Here is a 15,451-nt window from a genome sequence, read left to right as displayed (position 1 = left end):
ATAACAGAAGGAAGAAGGTAAGGGTAAGGGGCATTAGATGTTGGGAGTCTAGCTTTTGAGGCATGTGAGCTTTTCCCCTTTAGTCTTTTGAGGGAATAATAATATGGTTTCCTTCAAAAAACAGGCTCGCAGGCTCTGCTGCCCACCATCTCTCTCCCCTTGACCTCAAAACACACACACTCTATTCCCACGCCTGTAAGTTGTCTGTGATTTTGTTTACATTTGATGAGGGCCACATAGATGTACCATATCTCAAAAACTGTACCAGAGGAAACCACGGCACCTTGAGTCGGTATTTTTATTCGTTGTTCTATACAGACGACATGGTTTTCTACTTCGTGCATTGAATGGTAGTCACAAAAACAGTTTAATTATTGATAAACAGCTCTAGGAAAGAATGTTGGGAGTCACATGAGTCACTCCTCTGTTTATAAATTATGGAGTATATGAAGTGCAAAAGCTGCCTTAATGCAAGTTTTTAAATCACAAATTTAAATCTACAAGGAACCAAATGACAAATATAAAGTGTCCCGTGTTTGTATGAATTTCTCCTTGTACGTACTACATCTTCTTTTGCCCCTAAGGCGCTCCCATTGCCTTGATTTAAAATGGCTTTGGATCTGAGAAGGCTGAGTTTCTCTACTAAAAAGGTAAACTTGACTTTGTTGATGTGATCGTTCTGTGTGAAAAGTGCAGGGCAGCGTGAGGGTCTGAAATGTGCAGCCTTTGTGTATGTCTGATTCTCGGATGCATGGCTATTCAAATTTAATACTATAAAATATTTCTGAGAATTCTGCAATTGTATGAAATTGTCACCAAAGAGGGAACTGAGTCCGTGCCGTAGAAGGAGAGAGATCTGTTGTTTAATGTTTGAAATGCATCCGTTTTTAAAGGAAGGCAATAGCATTGTTAAGCAGCGTGTTTGTGTGTGAGTTTCCATCTCCAAAATGAAATAATCAATAAGATAATAAACTCCCTTATTTAGGACAATATTCTCAGACAGTAAGCATTTAAAATTATGTATTCCCCTTTTATCAGCCCTTGAATAAGTGTAATTCGATGCTACTTTGCCTGAAAAATTAGAATCGTTTTCTTTTGAATGTCATGGAATTGCCTGCCCTCTGAAACGGAAGGTTCCTGGACGTGACCCCACTCACGCCTCAGGTGCTTTGTGTGGTGCTGTGACACATGATGGCCGAGGGCCTGCCGCCCCCTGGACCACTAAAGCAAAAGCCATGTTGCACTGTTACCATTAAAACTGAATCCTCCGGTTACATTGAAAATGATTCCCTGGGTCCCTACAGCATGGTTTTATTCAGTTCTGTACGAGGAAAAGGATAATTTAGTTTGAAAGCTTGTTTGGTTGAAGTCAGATATACGGCTGTCTTTCCCTTTTTAGAATATACTCGTCTTCAGAACGCAGCGAACACGATCAGATTTTAAAACTCGATGTCATAGTTTGGCTTGCACCTTGTAGGCTTTTGAGAGAATAACAAACACGCGTCTCGGTTGCCTCCCTTACCTGTGCTCGCTAACCGTGTGTCTGTACCGTGTTTCTCGTTTAGCCTGGCCAAACAGAAGCCCCAGAAGAGATGAGCAACAAACGAGAGTCCAAATGTCTTGAGAAGCACATATTGCACAGTTCTGTTTTTTGTTTTTTGTTTTTGTTTTTAAAACAAACAATAAATTTACTTTCAATGAATTCTTAGTGGCTGTTGACAGATTTTGTTTACGACATCAGCAGTTTTGATGGTTTCGTAACACCCACGATAATCGCTCTGGGACTTTCTTTTCTCGATGTCAAGCTTGGGGGTTTACTGCTTGACAAGGCAGAGAAGTGTTTTTTTCCTCTCTTTTCTTGGCCCGTTTTCATAGTGGAAAACCAGAGTTCTCACTGCTGGTGTATTCAGAACTCACCCGCCCACACCCATCGGGCGTGAGGATGGGTGCTTTGAGAGTGCGCGATGTACCGGGTTGGTTTTGTTGTGCGACATGGCAGCTGGGGACACAGGCAGGTAGGGGAACCGTCTGCGGGCGATGAGGTGTGTGGGTTGGGATAGTCACCCATCCATCCATGGACCAATGGGCCGGTGTGAAAAGGACTTTTTGGCAAAGGTTCTTCCCTTGATGGGTTACACAGTTTAGACCAAAAAATGGGGTGGGGGGCTGAGAAAATAGATATCTTTGCTCAGGGATGGCTGAACCAGCAAGTTCTTCCAGGGTGAAAAAGTAGAGAGACGTTGGCAAATAATGATCCTGAGTTTGCTGGGACCCCAGGGAGTGAGAGTGCACACTCTTTTATAAAAACGTTCCTGGCAAGAGCTGCCAGGTGTTGTCATCACAGGTGTGAAAGCTCGTGCAGGTGGATCTCAGACCGTCCTTCCTTTAGAGCAAAGCCTTCATCCACAAACCCCTCATGCTTCATGGCCCCCTGGGATTTCAGAGAAACTGTAGAGTTAGCTCTGTCTCCTGAGAATGGTAGAATTGCATCCCTCTCAAAGAGAAATGTGATGATGAAGAGGAAAGCCATGTCATAAGTGGTATTACGTACGGTACTGGGATGGGAGCCTGTGAGAAGAATTCACCTCCGCTCTGACCTGGTAGCAGTTGGCAGCCCGACCCTCGCCCCCTCCCCGGCTGAGCGAACCCTCCGGTGCTGCCGGAAGGAAGCACACAGAACAGTGTCAATTTGCTCACATCAGAAATAGCAGGACGTGTGGGTTTTTGCCTCGGGCCCAACTGCCCTGTGGATTAATGTGACCGGTTTCTTGTTGGCAGAATTGAATGACATCCAGTGCAGCCTGCTGGTGATTCAGGGGACGCAGTTAAAATAAATGTGGAGAAAAATTAGGCCTGCTTAATGAAACACAAGAGCAGTACTTTGTCACGGGAAAGAAGGAGCTGGAAGAGAACGGTTTTGCGTATTATTATTTCCTTGTTTGTCACCTGGACAGAGAACCGGTCCTTTATATAAGTACACCTACTGGGAGGTTTCCTTGGAATAAGTTCTGAGTCTGTAAATCCGTGACTTAGTATATGCTTCTTTTAATTTGAAAGGAAACGGGTTCCCGTTTTGAACAGAGGCAAGTAAGTGCCAGACTGACCTCTTAGCAAAGATGAGCCCTGGGGCGGCTGATGGCATCCTTGGCGAGGACTCTTCTAGCTGAAGCAGAGAGCCTCTGACATCTCCGGCGTGGAAACTGACTGCAGAGGGAGCCGAGGGGCGCCCAGCGTGACAGCCGGGCCTTTCTAAGACCTTTTCTGATGTTCTTTAACGCTGCTTTTCCAGAGACCCGCGGCCTGAATACAGAATGCAAGTGTCAAGGATGACACCTACTTTATAGTCTCTGTAAAGCAAGCCTTTACGTAAAAGAAATTTTTGACAGTTCTGAGACGCTAAGTCAATTTCAATACCAGACTGTGTAGAAGATGGCATCTTTTTTCTGCAGTTGATGTGAAAATTGAAGGCTAGTGACTGTTCACTCCTTACTAGCAGTGTAAATAAATACCACACTGTTGAAAACTGCAGTAGAAGACGAGCCTGGCTAATGACATTTACCACAGCATAGACTGGAAATATTCTTGCTGAATGTTTTTTGTTACCGTTAGAGACTCTCTATATATCTTTTACATTAAATATCGTGGATCAAGTACATGTTATTCCTAAATGGATTTTTGTCAAGCCACAAAGTATTATATAAAAGTAACTGTTTGATCCTTTCCAGCCGTCTTTTAAAGAATTCACTGGGGTCGTGACCTCTTACATAAGTGAGTGTTGGATGGGTTTCTTCTGACCTATGTTTAATAATGGCCAGTTTAGAAACAAGAGAGTAAAACTGGGTTAGATTTCCTATCATAGTGAAATAACCTATGGTCTCCTGTTAACCTTTCTGCTTACACTTTTTTTTCTTTTTAGGACGGATGAGCCACCCATGCCTTAAGCTCAGGCCAGTCCCCCAGAGCTGTCTGATCCTCTCTTACTTAGGCCGGGACGTCGCTGCAGCAATTCTTTCTTCTCTCTCCTGCACCCTGATGCTGGCCCTTCCGTCCTGGATCATCTACTCTGTCCTACCCTCCACCTTAGAGAAAAGTCTGTCTTACCCTACCTCCCCTTCCAAGTACTCCCTCATTTTCCCATTTCCTCCTTTCTCCTTTAGCAAGCCCTGGGATCAATCTCTATCTGCTGCCTCCATTTTCCTGTTCTCTCTTAAACTCCCTTCAATGAAGCCTTCGTCCCCCTTGGCTCCCTAAAGCCTGATTTCATCCGGCCACCAGTGGCCTCTCCTGCTGCGTCTTCCTGCTGTATTCGCACCCTCTCCTCGGCCCGCGGGACCCTTCGGTGTGTGGATTCCTGTTCCTCTCCGAGATCACCCTGCCGGGGTCGCCTTTCTCCCTGCCCACCCCGTCACTGTCTCCTTTGCCACTTCTGGACCTGCCCCGTCCTCCAGATATTGGAGTGCTCCAAGCTCGGGCCTCAGTCTCCGTCTGTTTTCCTGTATTCTGCAACACAGAACGTTTGCATTCTTAGGAAACAGAGCCTCGGGGCTCTAAGACCGTCTGCTGGCGCATGACTCCCAAATTCACATCCCCCGCTCGGGCAGCTTCTTTGAACTCTAGATCAGCTGAGGCTACCTCTTCCCAGGCGCCTGAACCTAACGTGCATGGCTCAGGCATTTCTCCGGATTGTTCCTCTCCGTCTTCCTTTCTCACGTAATGGCAGCTCTGTTCTTTCAGTTGGTTGGATCCAAAAGCTGGCAGTAGTCCTTGATTCCTATTTTTCCTTATACCCCGCGTTTAATCCGTTACGTACAAAAGCAAAGGCCCGTTTGATCTGTTTTTGACACACCTCTGTAATCCTCATGCTTTTCCACATCCCCATCCCCTCCTGGATTGGGGCAGTAGTCTCCCAGCTACACTCCCTGCTCCTGCGCTTGCTTCTCTTCTCTATATTCTGAACTTCGAAGCTAGAGTCACGGCACGTCCCTCCTCTCAACCCCCAGTTGGCTTCCAGGTCTCTCAGAGTGAAAGAGGAAATCCTGAGTCTCCCATTGGATGCTACAGGATCCACCCCTCCCCCCAGTCCCTCGGACCTCATTTTTTCTCCTCTCTGCTCTGCTGACTTCACCCCGACTACCCCGGCCTCTCTTCCCTGAACTGCCAGGCCCTCTCCAGCCTTGGACCTCACCCATCCCTCTACCAAAATAATCTTTTCTCAGACGGTCACGGACGGGTTCCCTCTTGGACATTTAACATCTTCACTCAAGTGTCAGCTTTCAGGAGGCTTGTCCAGCACCGCAAACTGTTCTCTCTCCCACGGGACACTTCCTGCCCCACTTCTTGGCATTCTTTTTCTCCTTTGCACTCACCGCCCCCTAACATATGATCCATCCCACTTACCTGGTTTAATAAAATGTCGACAGTGTCAGGGGCTGTTAACCCCTTTTTCCCTGCTGCATCCTGTGCAGACTGCCTGGTGCATCGTCAGTGCCCAGGGAATGTACCAGATGCCTGCTAGCCCGGATCCCCCAGCTCCGCAGTGCAGAACTGCCGGCGGTGCCTGCAACAAGGCCTGCTCAGAGCAGCGTCAGCGATGACCCAAGGAAGCCCGTGTGAACGCGTTCCAGGCCTCACGGTTTAGGGTTAGAACGCTGAGGTGGAAGTCTGTGCCCTTAGCCCTGAGAGTGCATGGCAGGCCCTGGGAGCCTGGCAGAAATGCAGCATCGCAGGCCCCACCCCACATCTACTGACATCAGAATCTATGCTTATCAGCCCTGGGGAGCCCTGTGCATGTTACTGGTGGAGAGGCTGTCCCTCCTCCAGCTCCCAGAGTTTGCCCACGGCATCACCCTCCCTGCCCGCAGTGGAAACAGGCTTGGGAACCGTCCTGCCGGGCTGCCTTTCCTTCCCTGGGTCCCATCGCCACTTCCCGACCAGAGTTTCTTCAGCTTCCGTCAGACCACGGCCCTGAACCCTTGTCTCAGGATTGGCTTCTGATGAAACCCAGACTAAGATAATGTGTTTGTTGTGTGAACAGATAAAGAAAATCCATAAAATTGCTAGAGTAGGTGGTGGCAGTGCACGTGAGGAATTTTACCTGGAGTGGTTTTGCATGTTAGGAGTAGTGACCGAACCAGGGCAGGGCTGCTTGTTTCCGCCTTTGGGAGATGAAATCACCTCCCGAGTTGGCCTGTGGCTGAGGGGATGGTCCCCAGGGAGCAAGTCTTTTCATGCTCCTGGAGCACATCATGTTCTTTGGTTTGTTGTGGAAGTGACTGTTTTCTCTGCTCTTAGTAGTCATAAATGATTTAAGGATTTTCTATTCCATCAGACTTGCAAAAAAGATGATACAGTTTCCAAGTTAAGTCGTCCTGTCGGGCAGGCCCCAACCTTCGGTCTGGGGGCAGTATGGTTGAGGGGTTATAGGTTCAAACAAGGAGTAAGTGTTAACATTGCCCTATGGATGTCTTCCTAAGCCTCAAATGTCAGGCTCTGGGCGATGGCATAAGATCCTGTCCCTAAAAGAAGTCAGAACCTTGGTTTTACTCTCCACAGTTCTCTGAACAGCTGCCTCAGAGAGAATTACCTGGTGGCTGACCTCCCCCTTCTGGGGGCCACTCCCACCAGGTTTAGTTTACAGACTGCCCCACCCCTAGGTGGCGCTCTGGAGCTTTTCCCTCCCAGCCCCACGGGGGCCTGGAATGGTCCTGACCCCAGTGTAAGGTGTGGCTTGACCAAGATGAGGACATCTCACCTCCTTCGTTTCTCCTTCCACAATGTCTGTAATGTTTATAACTTATCTTTCACCTGTATTGAAAACAGCATCTCTGTTTCTCACGATCTTTTGGTTTATGTTACAATTCCAGTCCTTAAACAAAGAAACTAAAGGAACAACTTTACATTCTCTGTCCACACAAAGGAACAGAGACTTTGAACTGAACTGACACAAACTAACTGGAAAATATCCCCACTTTCTGTCCTATGCTCTCTCCGTCTCAGCTCTTCCAGTTAATTTAGAGGGCTGTCCATCCGAGACCACTTCTTGGCCCTCCTTTCTGATTTTGGGGGTGATGGGCTGGTCGGTACAACTTTAAAGAGAAGAGCATCCTTTGGGTGGCGTGCGGTCACTGAGCCCTGGGGGCGGTGGACAGGCTGCCCAGAGCACTATTCTCAATGCTCCTTTAAATCCTCAGAATCACCTTGTCAGGTAGGTGCTCTTTTTAGCCCCATTTTGTGGATGAAGAAACTAAACCCACAGGTTGGGAGAGGTGAACTAGTTACAGAGGCCACCCAGTGGGTGAGGACGGGGCCACTGAGTTCGAAGGCCTGTCCCCCTTTAGGGGCAGGTTTCCACCCCTCTGCTGGGCCACCCGGCCTCCTCAACCTTTTCCTGTGGGTTCTGCTGCGCCAACCCCATGTGGGAGCTGCGACGGCTGTGAAGGTCGTCATGTGAAGTGGCCACTGCTGCTGCGTGCTCTGAACATGTAGACCCCTGCTGCTAGCCGGGAAGCGTGGAACTTAGTACCTTTGGAACCTGGCTTTTGTTCCTATTTGATTTCTGAAGCTTATTCTGTCTGTGGTCCTCTCTCTCTCCAAAATAATTCTTAAGGACTCAGGAATTTTACTGTTAATTAAGAATTACCAGTTGCCACATCCCCTTGTCCACAGCTGACCCTCAAACTGGAACGCTAGCGACGATGATTTCGAAAAGGCTTTCCTCCTGCTCTGCTCTCAGGATGGCCCCCTAGTCCTGTGAAGGCTCTGACCTCCTTGCTGTTTTCACACTTCATTTCCCTTCCCTTTCTACACACCTTCATGATGGATCCATCACTGCTGTCTCGTTTATTTTTTTCTATTAAAATAATTGTGAGGCTGTTCGTCCTTTCCTGGGAGTATGCTCTCAGCGTCGACTTCCTCTTCTGAGCCTCCGGTGTTTCTTCTGCCCCCTCTGTCTCACCCACGCCCCATCCCTGCCGCCCACATCAGCACCTGCCTGGCCCTTGGATGTGCTCAGCCCTGGGGCCTCCCCTGGGAGGCTCTCCCGGCTCCGTGCCTCCTGCCTCGGTTCCTCCACTACTGTGTCCATCTGGGATCCTCATCCCTGGCATTGCCAGATTCCCACTGCTGCTTGCAGGGAAATAATTTATCTAATTCCTGCTTCTATAACTGACTTTAGCCGTCAGGAGAGCATCTCAAGTGTACTTTTGAATTCCTAGAATTTCAGGTTTCTTTTCTTTCCTTTTTAATTTTATCTCCTTTTAAAATATAATGCCAAAAACTTTTTTTTTTCTTTTCTTTTTTTTTTTTTTTTTTTTGCGGTACGCGGGCCTCTCACTGTTGTGGCCTCTCCCGTTGCGGAGCACAGGCTCCGGACGCGCAGGCTCAGCGGCCATGGCTCACGGGCCCAGCCGCTCCGCGGCATGTGGGATCTTCCCGGACCGGGGCACAAACCCGTGTCCCCTGCATCGGCAGGCGGACTGTCAACCACTGCGCCACCAGGGAAGCCCCAGAAACATTTTTAATTGAGAAAAATGAGAGCATCTCCTTTATCTCAGTATAGGTTGATTCTGGAACAGTTTCAGACAGGTACTCTAAGAAGAGGGCGGTTTTCCTTTGGTGTGTCTCTGGAGCCTAGCTGCGGCCGCTTGGCAATGGCAAAGCACTGATAACCACTTGTGTAGAACCCTCTCTACTGCGCACCCAAGCTGTCCTAAGCACACCCGGGAAGGGCGATTCCCCTGAAATAAACTTGGTGTGATGTGTCTCCACATTCAGGTAAGTATAAATGAGCAGTAAACCTCCTGATGGGCCATCATATTTGATAAGTAATTCTATTAAAGATGAACTTTCACGGCTTCTTTGCAAACTGGCGGGTGAGAGTGGAGATCTGGGGCCAAAGAAGTCTTGTGAAGGGCAGCGCGTTCCCTGGATGGTGCTTCGGGCAGGAAAGGCACTTACCTGGTGGGGGGTGTGGCGTGGGCCTCTGGTCCCGATGACTTCTTTTTTGTTGTTTATTGAAGGACAGTTGATTTACAGTGCTGTGCCAGTCTCTGCTGTACAGCGGAGTGACTCGGTTATACACAGATAGACATTCTTTTTTTTATATTCCTTCCCGCTGCCTCTTAAGGGAACTGCCTCTTCCTCCCACCGTATCCAGTGCCCTCTCTGTCACTCCGTCAGCTGTGCTGTCGGGTGACTCGGAAGCGAGTGCGGTAGGTTTGTGCAGCCACGCCTCTCACACAAGAGTCACCTGGGCAGTGAAATGAATTCTGAGTGTTTCACTCCTCACCTGGAAAGAATTGTTTCCAACCATGAGGGGGTGGATTCTTTTCAAGTCTGTTTATGGAGCGTGTGTGATTCTTCGGTAACTGTGAGGTAAAAGCTTTAATCCACACATTCCACGAATACTTACTGGAGGCCTGCTCCAGGCAGGCTAGGCTCGACGCCAGGTGCGGGGGATTGTGTGACGGTGTAAAGGGAGCCCGAGGGGGCCCTGGGCCTCAGGAGGGGGCCTGTAGGGGTTGAGGGGGGCTCAGAGAGCCGGTGGGCCCAGCCCGGGAGGCAGAGTCAGCCTCCCTCCAGAAGATGACCTCAAAACCGAGGTCCTACAGATGTTGTGACTTATGTATCTGAAGGCGCTTTTGGAGGAGAGGAGGAGTTTTCATCAGAGGGATTCAGACTCCTTTGATGTGATCCTCAGCAAGGAACACATACGCGCCAACAACTCCAGTAAACATCTTGCCGTCTGATCCCTGCCCTTCCTCCTCGTGATGGGCTCTAATGCCGAGAGGCATCAGAGTATAGAGCTTGAGAGCCTGGACTCTGATGTTAGACGGCTCGGGGCCAACTCCCAGCTGTACCCTCGGCAGCCTTGGGTTTAGGGCAACTTCGTGAACACCTTTGTGCTTTACTTTTCTCAGTTGTAAAGTGCGGATCATAATGGTAGCTGCTCCCCAGGGTTGCTTGGAAGCTCAAGTGAGCTGATATGTACAAAGCACTTTAGAACCCCTCCTGGCACAAAGAGTGCGCTATGTAAATGCTAGCTGTTGTAGTCATTATTATTGTTCGGTAATTCCATTTTCGAGAAAAATGTTGAGTCCCACCAAATCAGTTTTACATCTTTAATGGGTTGCAACACCCTCTTTGAAAGATGCTGTTTAGGTGGTAGAAATCCTCTAGGTTTGCAAAGGTGTGGGGGGAGGAGCCTGGAGGCATTTGAGAAGCAGGGTGGCTCATCGTGAAGGACTCACGGTGGTGGCCGAGGGGACAGAGATACAATATACATTTCTCAGGAGGAATGTAGGCGATTTGATTGTTTGGTTAGATATAAAAAACAAGAGAGAAAGAACAGTAAGAAATAATTCCATGTTCTGGCCTGATCGGCTGGGTGGATTGTCACGTGCAGACAGGAAAACCCCGGAAGAGGATCGTATTTGTGTACTTGGAGGAGGAGAGCGACATGTTGAACCTGGTGTTCACTTATCTGCAGGTAAAAGTGGAGGCGACAGAGGCAGAGGAGGGGGAGGCCTGGCGAAGTGGAGATTTGGGAGCTGAAGACAGAGAAGGTGACTCTGAGCCCGGGGCAGTATCAGTGGAGGGGCTGCCCGGGAATTGTGTGCAGGGGCAGAGGCCAGAGCTCTGAGGACCCTTCAGATGCTCGGGGCCTCAGCGTGGGGATCAGTTGGCAGGAGGAGATGCTGGTGATCCAGGAGAGGCCGCTGCAGAGAGAGGAGGAAAACCAGACAAGTGTGGTTGTCAAAGCCAGGGCAGGAGTACGTTTCTTTTTTAAAAATTATTTTATTATTAAAGTATAGTTACTGTATGGTATTATATGTTACAGGATGTCAGCATAGTGATTCACAATTTTTAAAGGTTCTCCTCCATTTATAGTTTTTACTCAATATAAACTATTGGCTATACTCCCCGTGTAGTACGGTATATCCTTGTATCCTATCTTACACCCAATAGTTTATACCTCTTACTCCCCTGTCCCTAATTGCCTCTCCCCGCTTCCCTCTCCCTACTGGTAACCAATAGTTTGTTCTCTATGTCTGTGAGTCTGCTTCTTTAAAGAATGAAATTTTGCCATTCGCAGCAACGTGGATGGACTCGGAGGGCGTTATTTTGCTAAGTGAAATAAATCAGACTGAGAAAGACAGATACTGTGTGATATCACGTAGATGTGGAATCTAAAAATACAACAGACTACGAGTGCATTTCTTACTCGTTAGAAGGATGTGCTCCCACCAAGGAGTCACAAGTGCTCATGGCCTCGGCTCCATGGGAGCTGCTGACGTCAGGAGGTGTCCCTGGACCCGTGTTGAATGGTGACCGTTGTTTCGTGCTGTACTTTAGTGTCTCTTTGTGATGCCAGTACTGGCAACCTCCTGACGCTAATTCTTGTTCCAAGTTAAGGATATTATATATCAACTCCTGTTTCAGGAAGCAAAGCTCTTTTTTTTTTTCCCCCAACACTCTCTACACAAGCACAGAGACCTGTGCCAGATTTCCCTGTTTTTGAGCAATAGAAATGATGTTTTAAGTGGCCTGTTAATCCCAACTGCCAATTTTCACAAAGGTTTGTAGAAATTAGGATTCGAGGAATTAATTTTTTTTAAGTAAGTTATTACCAAAATATAACTTGGAAGAAAGATGAATAAAATGATGAAATGGTTTTGTTGACTGTGGGATCGCTCTTTCCTTCGAGGTGGGAGAATTTATCGTCTCCCATCTCTGTCGTGTTCCCTCCTGTTGGCAGTTGTCGGGTTGCTGCGCACGTGACCCAAGCGGGTGGACCCTGGTGACTCAGATGCTACGTGACAATAGGACCCTCCTCCACTTTTCTCTCCAAACAAGAAAAATCCTGAGGTCAGATAAATTGCTTGCTTCATCAAAGAACCAGCTTTAAAATTACCTTGTGTGAAAGATTTTTTTTTTTAAATATTGTGACATTTTAACCATTATGATACATACTCAGGAGTCCTCATTTTCAGACTGTGCTTTCCCAGGACGTATTTTCCCAAGATTCATGAGTGCTTCCGTTCCCGTGGCTTCAAAAAAAAAAAAAAGAAATTTTTTTTTTTAATAAACTGTGATTTGCAGATATCTTTGTTTTTCAAGGCAACACTGCTCATGTTTTACGTTCCATCCAAGGGGATATGAAGTTTTGGCTATGTTCAAGTTTTTAATGGGTTTAGATACTGTTCAATTGGTATATTGAGCATGGCCGTGATTTTAGTTTATTGCCCTTTCCTGAAGGGTTCCTGGCTGTGCTCTGCTTATATACATCATTTTTAAAAACCTTTTTATTATTTTTGTATGCATTTTTGCTATCATGAATCATTCTGTGTTTTCTGTACTTTATAGCCATTACTGCATTCAAAAACATTGCAACCAGATTTCTTTCTGGAAATATATTTCCCAGGAAAGTGTAAAATTATATGTATTCCCTGCTGTGACACAATTTTGACTTCTTTTATATTTTCAGTAATAAGGTATTGTAAACTAAGTAATTTTTTAAAAGCAGAAAATGTAACTAGTTAGCTATTGTTTGGTCATAGTTAGAAACCAGTACAAAGCTTTAGAAGGTTATTACTAAGATTTTAGATCTGTCTTCTCAACTTCAATGAACAAATAGAAAAAAACTTATATAACATTTTTCCTATGGAACTCTTTTCTTGAAAGGTCCCATATTTAAATATAGTTTTATCCATATGGGTCTTATTATCTTTACTGTCAAAGTTTTACGCTTTTTCTCTTAGAGTAGACCCCCGTCTAGTCTGGCAAAACTCCTTTGAACATTATTTTTCTTGTGAGATGAGAGTTATATAATTCGCTAAAGCAGGGTTTTCATACTGTTTCCAGATACTCTGGTCAGCAATAGAACAGGATATTTTCTTCTAGAAGTTTCTTCCACTGTCCTGAATACATGCAGCTGAGCTGCAGCTGTCTAATTAGAGAGAAACACCATTAACGGCCGAATAATAAAGTGTGTGAAGGTGTCTCTGCTCCCCCGCTGGAGAAATGCCCACATAGCATCAACAACAATGAGGGGAAATGAAATCACTTCTGACTCAGGGAGTGTGGTTTGCTTCTTGTTTTCTACTGAGAAGGCTTTGTCAGCCCGAATGGCGGTATTGTCCTGAATGGAGGAGGCCCCTGTTGGCGGGTTTTTTGGTTCTCATTTAGTTCCGCTCTCTCCCTCTTGGAAGGCTGTTGGCCCCATCCTGCTGTCCCTTGGCCACCGCGGAGTGACTGTGAGGGTGACATCTTGAGGAGAAAATTAGTTGCTGGGAACTGTAGGACTGAACCAGTTGAGGTATTGATGTGAAGATGGGATCCTTTCCAAAGATGTTGCAAAGAATATAGTCTCCTTTCCTTTATTTGGGAATCTGAATACCTGAAAGGAAACACTCCTTCTTGCCTTCTTATCTCCGTGCTTTTATCTGTGAGAAATGGTTTTGGTTGTAGCACAATAACTGTGGATAGAGGAAGACACGGCTTATTTTTCTCTAATTTAAAAGAGGTCTGAAGATTGACCATCCAAGCCGTGTATGGTGGCGCCAGAGCGTAAGCAATGTCACTACCTCCTTTTTACTCAGCCATCCTTAATATGTATTGCTTTATTTTTTTAATTGTGGTAAAGTACGTATAACATTTACCATGTTATCTGTTTGAAAAAAAAAACTTTCTACATTGAGGTATAGTTAATTTACAATGGTGTGGTAGTTTCAAGTGTACAGCAAAGTGATTCTGATATATATGTATATATTCTTTTTCAGATTTTTTCCGTTATAGGTTATTATAATATACTGAGCATAGTTCCCTGTGCTATACAGTAGGTCCTTGTTGATTACCTGTTTTATATATAGGAGTGGGTATATGTTCATCCCAATTTCCTAATATGTCTTGCCCCTCCTCATCCCCTTTGGTAACCACAACTTTGTTTTCTGTGTCTGTGAGTCTATTTCTGTTTTGTAAATGAGTTCATTTGTATCATTTTTTATTTTATTTTTTGTTTTTTTTGTTTTTTTCTTTTTTTAATTAATTAATTAATTAATTTATTTTTGGCTGTGTTGGGTCTTCGTTGCTGCGTGCGGGCTTTCTCTAGTTGTGGCGAGCGGGGGCTACCTTCGTTGTGGTGCACGGGCTTCTCATTGCGGTGGCTTCTCTTGTTGCAGAGCACGGGCTCTAGGTGCACAGGCTTCAGTAGTCATGGCACGCGGGCTCAGTAGTTGCGGCACACAGACGCTAGAGCGCAGGCTCGGTAGTTGTGGCCCACGGGCTTAGTTGCTCCGTGGCATGTGAGATCTTCCCGGACCAGGGCTTGAACCCATGTTCCCTGCATTGGCAGGCGGATTCTTAACCACTGCTCCACCAGGGAAGCCCTGTATCATTTTTTTAGATTCCACATAAAAATGATCTCATATGATATTTGTCTTTGTCTGACTTACTTCGCTTAGTATGATGATCTGTAGGTCCATCCATGTTGCTGCAAATGGCAGTATTTCATTCTTTTTTATGACTGAGTAATATTCCATTGTGTGTGTGTGTACACATACACAAATATGTGTGTGTGTGTGTACACACACACACACACACATATATATTATATACCACATCTTTATCCATTCTTCTGTCCTTGAACATTTACGTTGCTTCCATGTCTTGGCTTCATCTAAACCATTTTCACATTGCTGTGTAACCATCACCACAGTCCTTCCCCAGCACTCCTTTCATCTTGTAAGATGGAAACTCTACCCCCTTTAAACAGTAACTTCCCGTTCTCCATCCCTCACCCCTAGCAACCACCATTCTAACTTTCTGTCTTTCTGAGTTTGGCTACTCACGCAGTATTTATCTTTTTTCGACTGGCTAATTTCACTTAGCATAATGTCCTCAAGTTTTAAACATGTTGTAACATGTGTCAGTATCTCCTTCCTTTTTAAGGCTGAGTCATATTCCATCGTATGTATCCACCACACGTTGTTCATCCACTCATCCATCCACAGACACTTAGTTTGCATCTGCCTTTTGGCTGTTGTGAAGGATGCTGCTACGAACACGAGTGTCTTAACGTGCATTTGTGTCCTCACTGTCATTCCTGGTGACAACTCTGAGCATCTTGTCGGAATCCTAAGCAGCAAGAAGCAGGAAGGGGAAGAGGCAGCTGCTAGTGGAGGGAGCCCCCTTTGTAAGGGTCTTCCCGGAAGTGCCGCCATCCGCCTTGATGACCCAGAGACGGAGACTCACGATGATAATGAAATAGTTAATATGTATGGAGTGCTGGTATGTGCCAACACCGGGAATGTATCGTCCATTTAATTCTCAAAATAAATCCGTGAGGGTGGTCGCATTTCATCCAGGAGGTTTAGTGAGTTGTCCAAGGGTAGTGAGTCACATAGCTAGTAAGAGGCAAAGCTGGGATTTTAACCCAGGAATCTAGCACCAAGGT

General features: G+C 46.3%; 1 protein-coding gene across 26 annotated transcripts in view; it reads left to right on the top strand.

The window, feature by feature from the left end:
• The window catches only part of PARD3 (par-3 family cell polarity regulator), a 677,665-nt gene that overhangs the window by 424,118 nt on the left and 238,096 nt on the right, over positions 1 to 15,451 (top strand). For 2 of the 26 annotated variants that reach the window (XM_004275912.3, XM_033439336.2), the window contains one exon: positions 1,566 to 1,702. The exons of the other annotated variants lie outside the window; for them this stretch is intronic. In XM_004275912.3, the coding sequence (XP_004275960.1) occupies positions 1,566 to 1,596 (31 nt within the window). In that variant the 3' untranslated portion in view covers positions 1,597 to 1,702. Of the gene's footprint in view, positions 1 to 1,565; positions 1,703 to 15,451 lie in introns of those variants that run through there. 26 annotated transcript variants of the gene reach the window in all.

This window comes from Orcinus orca, chromosome 2 (genome assembly GCF_937001465.1).
Source record: "Orcinus orca chromosome 2, mOrcOrc1.1, whole genome shotgun sequence".
Taxonomy (NCBI): Eukaryota; Metazoa; Chordata; class Mammalia; order Artiodactyla; family Delphinidae; genus Orcinus; species Orcinus orca.
Note: the sequence above shows the minus strand (reverse complement) of the source record. Positions and strands in the feature narration are given on the sequence as shown.